The sequence below is a fragment of the Lates calcarifer genome, linkage group LG13, assembly GCF_001640805.2.
Source record: "Lates calcarifer isolate ASB-BC8 linkage group LG13, TLL_Latcal_v3, whole genome shotgun sequence".
Lineage (NCBI taxonomy): Eukaryota > Metazoa > Chordata > Actinopteri > Centropomidae > Lates > Lates calcarifer.
In genome coordinates, this window is record NC_066845.1 from 8,656,026 (window position 1) to 8,668,613 (window position 12,588).

A 12,588-nucleotide genomic window follows, 5' to 3' on the forward strand; every position below is an offset into this window, starting at 1 on the left:
AGCTGTATGTTAATTATAATGAAAAGTGCATTTAAGTCTGTTAGATGGCCATTTTACGGAACCCAATTCTTGAATTTGTCTTCTAAATGCACTCCTCTTGCTGGTCTTGTAGTGTTGGTTGCATGTGATCAGTGAATGTGGTTTTGTGGACAAACTTCTGCCATGTTAAACCACTGTTAATGCAAACTTAACACTTCCTCCACTTGCCTCACAGCATCTCTCCAGAGCTGCCTCCTATTTTCATTGCATTAATTGATTTTTTTAAGATTGCCAACAGTATTTTTGTCCCATTTGATTCAGATGTTTTACCAGCGATTTCCTGAATATTTTATGAAAGTAACACAATCGAAAAGAGCAGGGATTAAATTGTATTTTGAAAGGTCTAATTCTGAATTCAAACAGAACAGTGTTCTATATTACAAAATAACAGAGAAGACATGAACAGTAAAAAGCCACATCAGTAAGAATTTGATAAAATAAAGGAAAACAAAATTGAATTTTTTGTTATTAATGGTAAATAGTCAGATTTAAGTCCTGGTGTACAGTTCATTTTTTAACATTTTATATTAGTTGAATTTGTGCTTTGTAGCTTTATAATTCAGTTTTTTTGTACAGCTTTTTATTTTCCAGTGAATTTCACTGTTCAAAATTCACTGTTACTGTTTATGTTTACTGTTACTCTTATCTTGAATAATTAAATACTTACACAAGGATTACAATAGGTAGGGGGTTTTTGCTAGAAAATTCTTGCCCTCCAAACACGAACCGATTTCACAATTAGTTGGAAACAACTGTGACAATTGTGGCTTCTACCATTAAATGTTATTGGTTGAAAATGGTGAGTTGTGTGTTTGCCCTAGTGCATTAAAATGTACATTCTAAGTTCACTGGTAAAATATCTGATCAGCAACAGGACAAAGGGGTTTGGTTCAACTGTGTAATGATTTACAGATACCAAAATAACTTTCACTGTGTATGCAAGCTGCATGGTCAATGTAGTTACATTTTTTATGTATAGTGGTTGAAATTTTGTCATTCACTCACCATTTTGCTGTGTCTCGTGGAAGAACTGATGCCCCATTTAAGCAATTGAACCTAAACAATTATTATTTAAGATCCTTTTACAAATTACCATAAAGTGTAGTTTTTTTGGTCATGATCATTAGTTATGATTAATGCACTTATAGATAATTTTAAAATATGACCTCTCTTTTCTCTTTATCTGGCAGCATCTGTGGCCAGTCCCATGGTTCCAGGCGGCATACGAAATATCCATGAGGGCAAAGTATCGGGGCAGATGGCCAATGCTGCCAACCACCACTCAGACAGACATGGCACTGAGGACTACCTTAACATTGTACACCGACTGGGCAATGAGGTATGACTGATAGAAGTCCAGAATGAATACATTACAAGTTTACTTCCAAACCTAAGGCAAAACTTTATGCACAAAGTCATGGTGATAAATCATGTTATTTTTAAACACAACAAGACATTTCTTAAGCAACATATAAAAGGCATGCATGTGTGCCGTACATGAAAGTCCTCACTATCATTTCTCATGTAGCAAACAGGCAGTCAGCATCTGCTGGTGAACATTCATATGGGGATAATACTGGAAAAAACTGCTGAAATGATAAATATGTGTTGTGCAATAGACTGCACAAACAGATTTAGAAAGAATTCAGGCACAAGATTTTACAAACTGCTCAAGGCTAAAGAGAAGAAAAGTAATGTCAAGTGATACTTTCATCAGGGGTGGTTATGTAATGTTGATCAGTTAGGCGCTGGGGATTCTGAATAAAACCTGTTGAGCCACAAATGTGTGTAGATATATTTGTGTTTGTTTTTTGTTCTGTTTAGGGTTTTTATAACTTGATCTGAAATGGGCTCAGGACTTTAATTTCTATTGGTGTCCTTAATGAGTAATTTTCTAAAGTGACACTGGTTGAGGTGGAATCTCACTAGTGGTTTTTCCCCATTAAGGGAAGTTGCCCAGGTAGAAAGTGAAAGATATTTAGGGAGAACATTGGTATAAACATATAACACATGCTGAATATTGTACACACAGCAAGCAGGCTCTGCTACAGTGTTTGGTGTAATATTAAATCAACATTATGGCTTCGAGTTGTGGGAGAGCATCTATGTCAAATTCCAATTATTTCAGTCTTCCCATTAGTTATGTACTTTTTAATTGAGATGTACCCCTACCCTAGAGTCAGCGCTGCCTCATACAGGCAATAAAAATTTGTCTTTCCCTTTACTATGTTAAGAATTTATAGAACAAATTTTTGTGTAATGCTCATACCTGGTAGCTTACATCTGTCTTGTCTATGTTTTGCCCAGGAGGGTGACTCCGCCATGAGGAATCCTTCTTTCCCTCTGAGGTCTCCGCAGTCCGGCTGTTCTCCAGCAGGGAGTGAAGGAACGCCCAAACGTAAGGCCACTGGAGGAGGAAAGGAGGCATTACATTGCGTACATCCTGCCTGCCTGTTTTGCATTCAGGGAAAAGTCGCCTCCAGCCCTGAAATACTCATCATTTGAATTTCACAGCAGCAGAATAGTTTGAGGCCATTATCCCTGAAAAAGTGATAGAAAGCCACAGTGATTTTTCATTTTAGCCTTAGTGGCTGTCTTGGTATATTGCATTGCACATTATTAGATTGGAATACCTTTCATAGACAGATATGTGCTCTTTCTTTTGACATGACTTGAAAGGATAACTTTCTTTCCTATTTTGTGTTGCTCCCTCACAGCGGGTTCTCGCCCCCCACTGATTCTGCAGTCACCACCTCCCTATGCGCCCTCACCGAGGGAGGGAGGACCTGACCAGAAACAGCAGCTCCAGCAAAGGAAGAAGGCCCCAGCAGTGAAAGAGGAGAAGGACATGTATGACATTGTTAGCTCTCCAAACAAGGACTCTACAAAACTCACCCTCAAACTATCCAGGGTCAAGTCAAATGAGTCCGATCCCCCAGGTAAGAGAGGATTTTGGATCAGCTCAGTCTTAGCTGGATGCCTATTTTTTGTTATACAGTTTCCCACACCAGTAGTTTCAAAATAAATCACTTTTATGGCTATTACATCAATTAACAGCACTAAGAAGAGGTTTGCTGTGCACATCTTCTAAGAACAAAAAATAAATCTTGTCAGTCAGTACCCTTGGAGTACTGGAAACCTTAAGCCCTTGTAAAAACAACTCTGTGTTTTTGTTGATCTCTCAGGTGAGGTTGTGCCGGGCATGGACCAGAACTCAGACAATATGGAGACAGAACTGGGCTTTCAGCAGGTGCCTGTTCTCCAGCAAAATCTAGGACCCCGGCTGCAACAACAGCAGCTCTCCCAGCAAGCAGGTGGTGCCAGTGGCCTCCAGCCTCCCAGTTCCCCTTATGACGAGGCAGAGCTGGATGCCCTCGCTGAAATTGAAAGGATAGAACGGGAAGCAGCTAGTGAGAAGTGCTCCAAGGAAGTGCAAGATAAAGGTGTGTGGGATATCTCTAAATAGGACAATTTGTATACAAACTGAATTGTAATTTTGTAATTTAAGATTTCTTCAGTATGTAGTTTTATTTTCACATCTTTCTCTTTACAGACAAGCCACTGAAGAAGAGAAAACAGGACTCTTTCCCCCTAGAGCCAGGTGCAGGGGGACCAGGTGGCCCCACAGGTGCTCCAGGGAGCGGATCAACAGGAGGGGGCAATGCTGGGAAACTGACCCCACAAGAGGCCACCGCAGCTGGGAATGGTGCCAGCCGTCCTCCCCTAATGGTGAGCATCGACCTCCAGCAGGCAGGCCGAGCTGATGGCCAGCTCGACCCCTGTCTGGCTGCCCCTATTCCAGCCCTTGAGGCCCAACGCTGGCCTGAAGAACCAGCTAGCGGGCCGGCTGCAGTGGAGGGTTCTGACACAGCTTTGCGGTTGAAACCAGATGGACGACCGGAAGTCATCAAGAACAGGGTCGATAAACATGACAGCAGGAGAGACGGTCGGGAGTCATCGAAGCACCGACATGACGAGAAGTCCTCGGACAGACGGGGAGAAATGCCAAAGTCATCGAACCGAGGGGAACACGGACGAGACAGGGACCGAGAATCTGACAGAGATAGGAGGCATCGGAGCGAGACTGGTGGTCGAGACCGACGCTCCCCTGACTCTCGCTGCCGAAGTGACCGAGATAGGTCTGGTTTCCGGGCCTCTTCCACTGGAGAGCCTGGTCGGAGCAGCAGTAGGCAAGATGGTTCCAAACCAGCCTCCTCTGCTTCTGGTGCTAAACTTCCAGATTCTTTCCCCGCTCAGCTCCTGGGAGGGCATAGTGGCGCGCTGAAGAACTTCCAGATCCCTAAGGTGATCTGGCTGACCCAAACAAATTATCTACCCATCTACCAATCATTCAGCTGTCACTGCCTGCAATCTCACAAAATCAAATCACACCACTGCTCACTCTTTTTCGTTTTTGTTTTCTCATTCATAAGCCTTTTGTTTATTCTTGGGATTGGTTTTAAAATTCTGTTAACACTTTAACCCACACCTAACCATCTGTTAAAAGTAGAAATTGTTTTGTTTTATATATTAAATTGTAAATGTGTAAACAAAAGCAAGTACCTTAAAGAAATGCTCCACAGCTGTTTTTCAGCTGTTGCATATGGATAAATATCACTGTCACTATTGTGCATCCCAAAAACCTGGGACTGAGAAAAGTTAATTTCTCTGTAGATTGAGGCCTCAATTTATTTAGTCCTTAAAATGTCTCTTGTCAACAAAGTGTTCAGAAATGCAACCCCCAGTCAGATAGATAGATACATGCCTCGACCCCAGTAAAATTTATTGCATGTAGTAACTCCTTTTGCACATCTAGAAAGGGTCACTTGTGGAACAAGATGGAGCACAAGCAGCTAGTGTATAGAAGCTATATTTAGAACAAAGCAGACAAGATTACACTGCCAGTTTAATGTAGTCAATTGAATCGCCCACACAGCATACCTGCACAGAGTGGCCTGTCTACTGAAAAGGTGGCTATTTGCATGAAAAATCCTACAGGTGCATTGTAGTCAAAGTTACAATATAAATTTGTAGGAGTTGTCCTGGCAGTACTAAACCAGTTATGCAGTCTCTGGAGGATAGAAATGCAGCTTCAAATGATTGAACTATACCACAGTAACAATCATTATTTCTTGTATCTTTTGTTATCAGAACTGCACTCTTCTCGGTAGGACTAAGCAATGTTGTGATTATAATTTTTTTTTTTTTGGTCAAAGAATTTCAACATCACTTAGCGCCACTTCTCCGTTAGCACCCCTAGTAGAACAAATCTGTGGTTTTGTGCAGAAAGCTACAAGTCTGTGCTGCACAGCTGGTCAGCTTTTATCATTTTTACCAATGTACTAATGACTAGTCACCTACCTTAGCCAGTGCTTCTTGCTGACTAGTAGACCAACAGAAAGCCATGCCGGTAACAGGTGAAAGAGAGAGGGTTAGTATAACTGCTGTTTCTGTATGCATTCTACGTGTTGCATATTTGTTAGCTGTTTAAAACGTGGACACAAACTTCAGCATGGTAATAGTTTGGCATCAATAGAAGTGTTACTCCAATGGAAGGAAACACTCGCCATCTCATGTTTTTGGCCATCGTCCCTTGTGGCGGGGGTTAGTTACTATCTTTGCACTGCAGTGTTGACAATGTACGGGAACAATGTATTGACTTTTACTCCTACAATTTAAAACATGGAGATAATGTTGAAAAATGGTGGAGCATTCCTTTAAGTCTTTGTTATCAGAATTATACTGGGAACTAACATCAAAATCACTAATTTCATGTCAGTAAGTTTGAACCATTGTTTACATTTTATTGTTTTACTTCATTTTCTTTTCTGGAACAGTTCACATTTTTCTGTTAAAAACTGTGTGGACAAGTGAGTTTTATTGAAGTTTGAACTTCATACAACCTCAGAGGGCTTTCCTAACTCCTCTTTTTTTTTTTTTTCAGATCAAACGTGATAAGGATAGCAGTGGGTCAACTGAAGGTCAAATGTGGGGCCAGCCCAAGGTTAAACTGGAGAGGCTGGGTTTGGTGCAGGACTTTGAGAAGAGGCCCAAGCCTGTAGTGGTTCTGAAAAAGCTCTCCATTGACCAGATCCAGAGGATCATCCGGCACAGCAAGTCTGGAAAGAACCGTCTCTCATCAGGGAAGTCTGGTAAAGGTAAGAGCAAGAAGCTGTGGAACTTTTAGCAGTTTGTTCTTCATTTCGCTCAACAAACTTAACAGCATTCTTTTATTCTCTATGTACTGTATTTTAACATGCACTTTTTCTTAATAACTTGAGAATCTTATTGTCTAATTTTAGGTGGTATGGACCCGGCAGTTCTGAAGGAGCTTCCCCCAGAGCTACTGGCAGAGATTGAGTCAACCATGCCACTGTGTGAAAGAGTAAAAGTGAACAAGAGAAAACGAAGCACTGTAAATGAGAGGCCCAAATATGCTGAGGTCAGCTCGGATGAAGACTTTGACGCAAACGGAGAGTGTGAGTCAAATCATTTAATTCATGTCAGCTCTCACTGCCACTCTTTGCCCAATGTTTGGTCATCATATTTTAATAATATTCTTAACACGTAATGAACTAAAGACACGATTGATATTTTTAGATTTAAATTCCACTTCAGGATACCAATTTACTGTTGTAAAGAGTTGGCTTTTATGTCTGTTCTGTACAGCTGCAAGGAAGCGGCAGCGCAGAGATAAAGACAGGACCTGGGATGCTGAAGAAAGGGAGCGCCGGGGTTCAGGGGATCATCGGAAAAGCGGGCACCGGGACAGCCGACGAGGCTCAGGCAGTCGCTACCGAGACTCCTCTGAGGAAGATTCGCCGCCACCCAGCATGAGTGAAAGTCTGTATTCAAGTCATGTGCCCCAGAATTTTAAATTGTGTCTCTCCCTTTGAAATGTATGTTAGAGTTGGAACTATGTAGAGGGTCTCTGTTCACAGTTAAATCCAGTGCTACATTAGACTGGGGAGTAGTGTTCTTATGTCCATAAATGGGCAATAAATGAATATATGTAAATATATTTTACTTTTCAGTGCCAGGTTAATGTGACAAATTGAACCCTATAAAATAGATAATTTTGTAAAATAATGAACTTGTGGTATCTGACACATGCAATGAAAACACAACAAGTAGCAGAAAAATTAAGAGGAAAATTCTGTCACTCAGTTGCCAGAAAAATGAAGATGAAGGAGAAGCAGAAGAAACGGAAAGCATATGAACCCAAGCTGACCCAAGAAGAGTTAATGGACTCATCCACATTCAAGAGGTTCTTAGCAAGCATTGACAACATACTGGAGAATCTGGAGGATGTGGATTTCACTGCCATGGGTAAATATCAGTGCTGACAGTGCAATTTTCAAACTGCCACTGTGATCCTATTTCGAAAACCCAAACACATCAACCTGACTGTATTGTAACTTTTTTTTAATGTTTTGTTTTGTGTTTTCCAGCAGCAGACGATGATGAGATACCTCAGGAACTGCTGCTTGGGAAACACCAGTTGAATGAGCTGGGCAGTGAGTCTGCCAAGATTAAGGCCATGGGCATCTCCAGCAGGGTACTGCACAATATATCAATATAAATACTATAGGTGGACTGGTGTTGGTGTTGCATGATGCTGCTAGAGATGCAGGTCTAAATAATGTATCCGTTGTTGCAGATCCCATCAGACAAGCTGGTGAAGCTGCTGAACATACTGGAAAAGAACATCCAGGATGGGTCCAAGCTGTCTACCATGATGAACCATGTGAGCTCCCTTCCTCCCTCTGTCTGCGTTTGATATTGTTTGTAGCGATACTTAATTGACATAATAATTTTTAAGGACATACTTCAGAAATCCATACAGTGTCCATTAAAAACAAAACATATTTTCACTGGCAACAGAGGTAGAAAATGAATTATTAAAATGCTACATAAGGTTTCTTTGCCAGAATGAATAAACCTTTGGCCTCCAGATAGTTGTTTATCTCTGTAAAATGCATTCAAATGCTTTTCCTTTCTAACCTCAGGACCATGATGCTGAAGATGAGGAGAGACTTTGGAGAGACCTGATAATGGAGAGAGTCACCAAGTCAGCAGACGCCTGTCTGACAGCTCTTAACATCATGACCTCAGCGCACATGCCGAAGGCTGTCTACATAGAGGATGTCATAGAGCGGGTGCTACAGTACACCAAGTTCCATCTTCAGAACACTCTGTATCCGCAGTATGACCCAGTCTACAGGGTGGACCCACATGGAGGTGAGGATAAAGGAAAAGAGCTTTATTTCCTTTGATCATTTGATTCCTAAATGAGCCCGGAGCTCAAGCAGACTGTTGTGATCTTGGAAATTACAGGGTTATCAGTCGAAAGTACATTTTTGTCTTTACTGACCTCACAGACTCTTCATTTGAGTCCGTGAAATGGTATGAACATTAGCAGAAATTAAAGCTGCAATAAACTAGTCTCAGTGAGCTTCTCAGTGAGCATTTTCCTTACACTTGAGTTGAAAATTAATCTGTAGAATGAATCAAAACAGAAATGAAAAATGTTTTTGTTAGGCTGTAAAATTTTTCATTCATGATTGAAAAGACTTTGAGAAAACTATTTAACATTTAACTCTTGTCCATCTAGGTGGCATGTTGAGCTCCAAGGCAAAGCGTGCGAAATGTTCCACACACAAGCAGCGTGTGATCGTTATGTTGTACAACAAAGTGTGCGACATTGTCAGCAACATTTCTGAGCTCCTGGAGATCCAACTACTTACAGACACCACCATCCTCCAGGTAAAAGCCAAGAATATTTAAAAACAAAGTTTGACTGCATTGTGTACCAGATGATGGTTCATGTCGTTCTCTCTTTTTCCAGGTTTCTTCTATGGGAATCACTCCGTTCTTTGTGGAAAATGTCAGTGAGCTGCAGCTGTGTGCCATTAAACTAGTTACAGCAGTAAGTCTTTGTTTTTTTTTCCTCTCAGAAATGTAGAGAAATTGATTGTATTAACTAAAGACATTTCTTGTGGCCATCCTTTTGGGTCACTTTATCCTGAGTAATACATTGCAGTGTTTTTGTGCAATCCTTGTGTGTGTTTTTACTGCTGTACAAAATTACAAAGGTAGAGACCAGCTGCCTTATTTTGTGTCTCCAGGTGTTCTCACGTTATGAGAAGCATCGGCAGCTGATCTTGGAGGAGATCTTTACCTCTTTGGCCAGACTGCCCACCAGCAAACGCTCCCTCAGGAATTTCAGGTAATTTGTTTAACGTGAATTCACATTGATTTAGAGCAGTCAGGTGTTCGGGCTTGATTATTGTCTGATGATCAGCGTAGCAAAATAATAGTTGAGGCAGAGGTGAAGATTTCCCAATGAGAAATTGTGTCCCCTTCCTACCGAATCAGTTCTTTTCCTGGATAGTAACTATTATAGTAACTTGTCATGTATCCTGACCTCTTGTGTTCTTAGGCTGAACAGCTCGGACCAGGATGGAGAGCCGATGTACATCCAAATGGTGACCGCTCTGGTGCTGCAGCTGATTCAGTGTGTGGTCCATCTTCCCAGTGACAAGGAAACTTTTGAAGAGTATGACACCAAGGTAGGAGAGCAACCCACCACTGGAAAACTGCCACACTAACCAGCAAATATACAATTTATACACATACAAACATTCAGACATAACATTTTGCTCACGAGCCCTTTTTCTTTTTTTTAGGTGGATCAAGATGTGTTGATAACCAACTCATACGAGACGGCAATGAGAACAGCACAAAACTTCCTCTCAGTCTTCCTCAAAAAGTAATTACTGCTCTGTTCTGTGCTGTCACTAAATATGCTTTTTACACTTTTACTAAAACTAAGACTGTACTTGCATGCAGTGCAAGAAAGTGGCTAAAGGACTAATACTCTCTTTTGGACTGTTGCTATCTGTCATGTGCATTGCTGCCTCTGTTTGTTATGCCCGCTGCAGTGAGCAAGAATAAGTATCACACTGCCACCATCCTCATGGTGTGCAGGCTTTGTCATGTGCATGCTGGTACTGCAAATACAAACAATACAGTTGTCAAACATGTTACAGGGTTTGGTGCATTTAGACTGTTGGCTTGTTTTCAATTTTCAGGTTGCTTCATGACCATTGGCCCCTGCTTATAATTGCTACTGTTAATTCTTTCTTTTTATGTTTCCATTTGTTCCTGTTATTTCCTTTTGATGATCACCCCTTCTTCTCTGCCACTTTTCTTCTTCTTTCTCCTCACTTAGGTGTGGCAGCAAGCAGGGAGAAGAAGATTACCGGCCATTGTTTGAGAACTTCGTCCAGGACCTGCTCTCGACAGTAAACAAACCAGAGTGGCCTGCTGCAGAGCTGCTGCTCAGTCTGCTTGGTAGACTACTGGTTAGTATGACTGAGCTCATCTTCTACCTATTTGTCCTAAAGCCTTTCCAATAATAGATGATGCAGATTAATAGCAGGACACATCTTAAAGATCTGTCAACACAAGGGAACAATTTCAACACTGAGACATTGACTTAAGCGGTTGCAGCTTATTATTTAGAAGACATTCTCTGATTGTTGTTCCTTGAATTTAAATAAGTGTTGATATAATTCCTTAAGACATTTTTTAATGCCAGTTTTGGACTCTGTACTTGCTTAGATGCCTGCTATCAACATGATTACTTTTTGATTTATGGCAGTGACGTATTTAAACACTAATATGTCCTAAAGTAAAAATTTATTAAATTAATTCATCTTAAATGCACTTTTCTTTCAGCGTCCAAATGAAAGTCAATCTTGGTCTCAAAACAGTGCATTTCTTGCTGACTGGATTTTTTGTTCTTTATCTGTCCCTGCCTCCATCAGGTACACCAGTTCAGTAATAAGCAGACAGAGATGGCTCTGAGAGTAGCATCTCTAGACTACCTGGGTACAGTGGCTGCCCGTCTGAGGAAGGACGCAGTCACCAGCAAGATGGACCAGAGATCAATTGATCGTATTCTACAGCAGGTAGAGGAACAACTTCATACTTGATGACGTTACTTTCTCTTGAATGTTCAAATTGATTTTTTTTAGTGACAAAAATCAATTAAATGGAACAAGCATAAATATATATGTAACAGTTTAGTTTCTCTTTTGCATGATGATTTGCATCCTGGTCTTTTTGCTGAACATGGACCGGTGTGAAAGGCACTTCTTTCTTTCTGATTATATAGTCTCAAGGTAACGATGAGACGCAGCAGCTGCAGAAGGCTCTACTGGACTACTTGGAAGAAAATGCTGAGACAGATGCGTCACTGGTGGTGGGTTTACATGAGACTGACTGTGCAAGTGGTGACATTAGACGGTGTTGGAGCTTTAGAAATCTATGGGAATCACATTGGCTTTTAATTAATTCCTTTAAATGAGCTATTCAATCTCATATCACCTTCCTGTAGGTAACTGCAATTAAATTATTAGCCACAAGTTTGTGCTGTAATCTGCTCAAATGACATGAAAGTACACTCTACCTTTTGCTTAAGAATTTAAAGGCGACATTAAAGGCACACAAAACAATATTGGCTTACACTGTCATTTACTGTGTTAATTACATGTTTGTTTAATTGATTTCTTTCTCTAAACTCAAAAATTAATCATATTGTTTGAATCATCTTCATCTGATACTGACACCCTCTTTGTCCTCTAGTTTGCTAGAAAGTTCTACATTGCCCAGTGGTTCCGGGACGCCACCACAGAGGCTGAGAAGTCCATGCGGAACCAGAATCCGAAGGATGAGGACTCATCGGATGGACCACAACATGCCAAGGAGCTGGAGAGCACTGGTGAAATTATGCAGCGTGCTGAGAAGCGCAAGAAGTTCCTGCGCAACATCATCAAGACCACGCCAGCTCATTTCACTACACTGAAGTAAGGATGCGTGAATGTTATTCATAACAGTCATATAACAGAAACTTGTTTGATTATTTGTACCTTTTATAATAGCATTGTCTTGGATTTTTCCCTGCTTCTTTTTCGGTGTCACAATTACTTGTCAGAGTCTCATTCACATTCTTCCACTTTGCCCCTCTCTTACAGAATGAACTCTGACACTGTGGACTATGATGACTCCTGTCTGATTGTGCGTTATTTGGCCTCCATGAGGCCGTTCGCCCAGAGCTTTGATATTTATTTAACACAGGTATGATTTGAAGAGTTTAATGAAGTGCAACAGCCATATAAAATAATTTGTAAATTGTTCACAGAATACCATATCAGGGCTTACTGATTTTGTTTGTAAACTTTTTTCCCCCTCCAATTAGATCTTGCGAGTCCTTGGGGAAAGTGCCATCGCTGTAAGGACTAAAGCCATGAAATGTCTATCTGAGGTTGTGGCTGTGGACCCCAGCATACTGGCAAGGGTGTGTGATGATCTGTCTTTGTAAAGACAATTTGTCATGTCTGATTTTCATGCTTACATTAATTTCATAAATAGTACATTATGTGGGCTGTCTTAGATTCTGTTCTTCTCATATTCTTGCTCTGATAAAATGTACTTTGTTATTCTCTCATATGCTGTTCTGTTATCTGTTCAACTGTTCTATTC

General features: G+C 40.8%; 1 protein-coding gene across 1 annotated transcript in view; it reads left to right on the forward strand.

Annotated features, from left to right (window-relative positions):
* The window catches only part of nipbla (NIPBL cohesin loading factor a), a 28,394-nt gene that overhangs the window by 7,351 nt on the left and 8,455 nt on the right, over positions 1 to 12,588 (forward strand). The window contains 23 exon segments of the mRNA XM_018668834.2: positions 1,230 to 1,378; positions 2,347 to 2,437; positions 2,757 to 2,978; positions 3,225 to 3,482; positions 3,593 to 4,344; positions 5,984 to 6,197; positions 6,342 to 6,518; positions 6,709 to 6,882; positions 7,207 to 7,368; positions 7,491 to 7,597; positions 7,700 to 7,786; positions 8,049 to 8,280; positions 8,654 to 8,805; positions 8,888 to 8,968; positions 9,168 to 9,268; positions 9,482 to 9,611; positions 9,729 to 9,811; positions 10,274 to 10,406; positions 10,872 to 11,015; positions 11,222 to 11,308; positions 11,692 to 11,912; positions 12,081 to 12,183; positions 12,305 to 12,403. Of these exon segments, the coding sequence (XP_018524350.2) occupies positions 1,230 to 1,378; positions 2,347 to 2,437; positions 2,757 to 2,978; positions 3,225 to 3,482; positions 3,593 to 4,344; positions 5,984 to 6,197; positions 6,342 to 6,518; positions 6,709 to 6,882; positions 7,207 to 7,368; positions 7,491 to 7,597; positions 7,700 to 7,786; positions 8,049 to 8,280; positions 8,654 to 8,805; positions 8,888 to 8,968; positions 9,168 to 9,268; positions 9,482 to 9,611; positions 9,729 to 9,811; positions 10,274 to 10,406; positions 10,872 to 11,015; positions 11,222 to 11,308; positions 11,692 to 11,912; positions 12,081 to 12,183; positions 12,305 to 12,403 (3,959 nt within the window).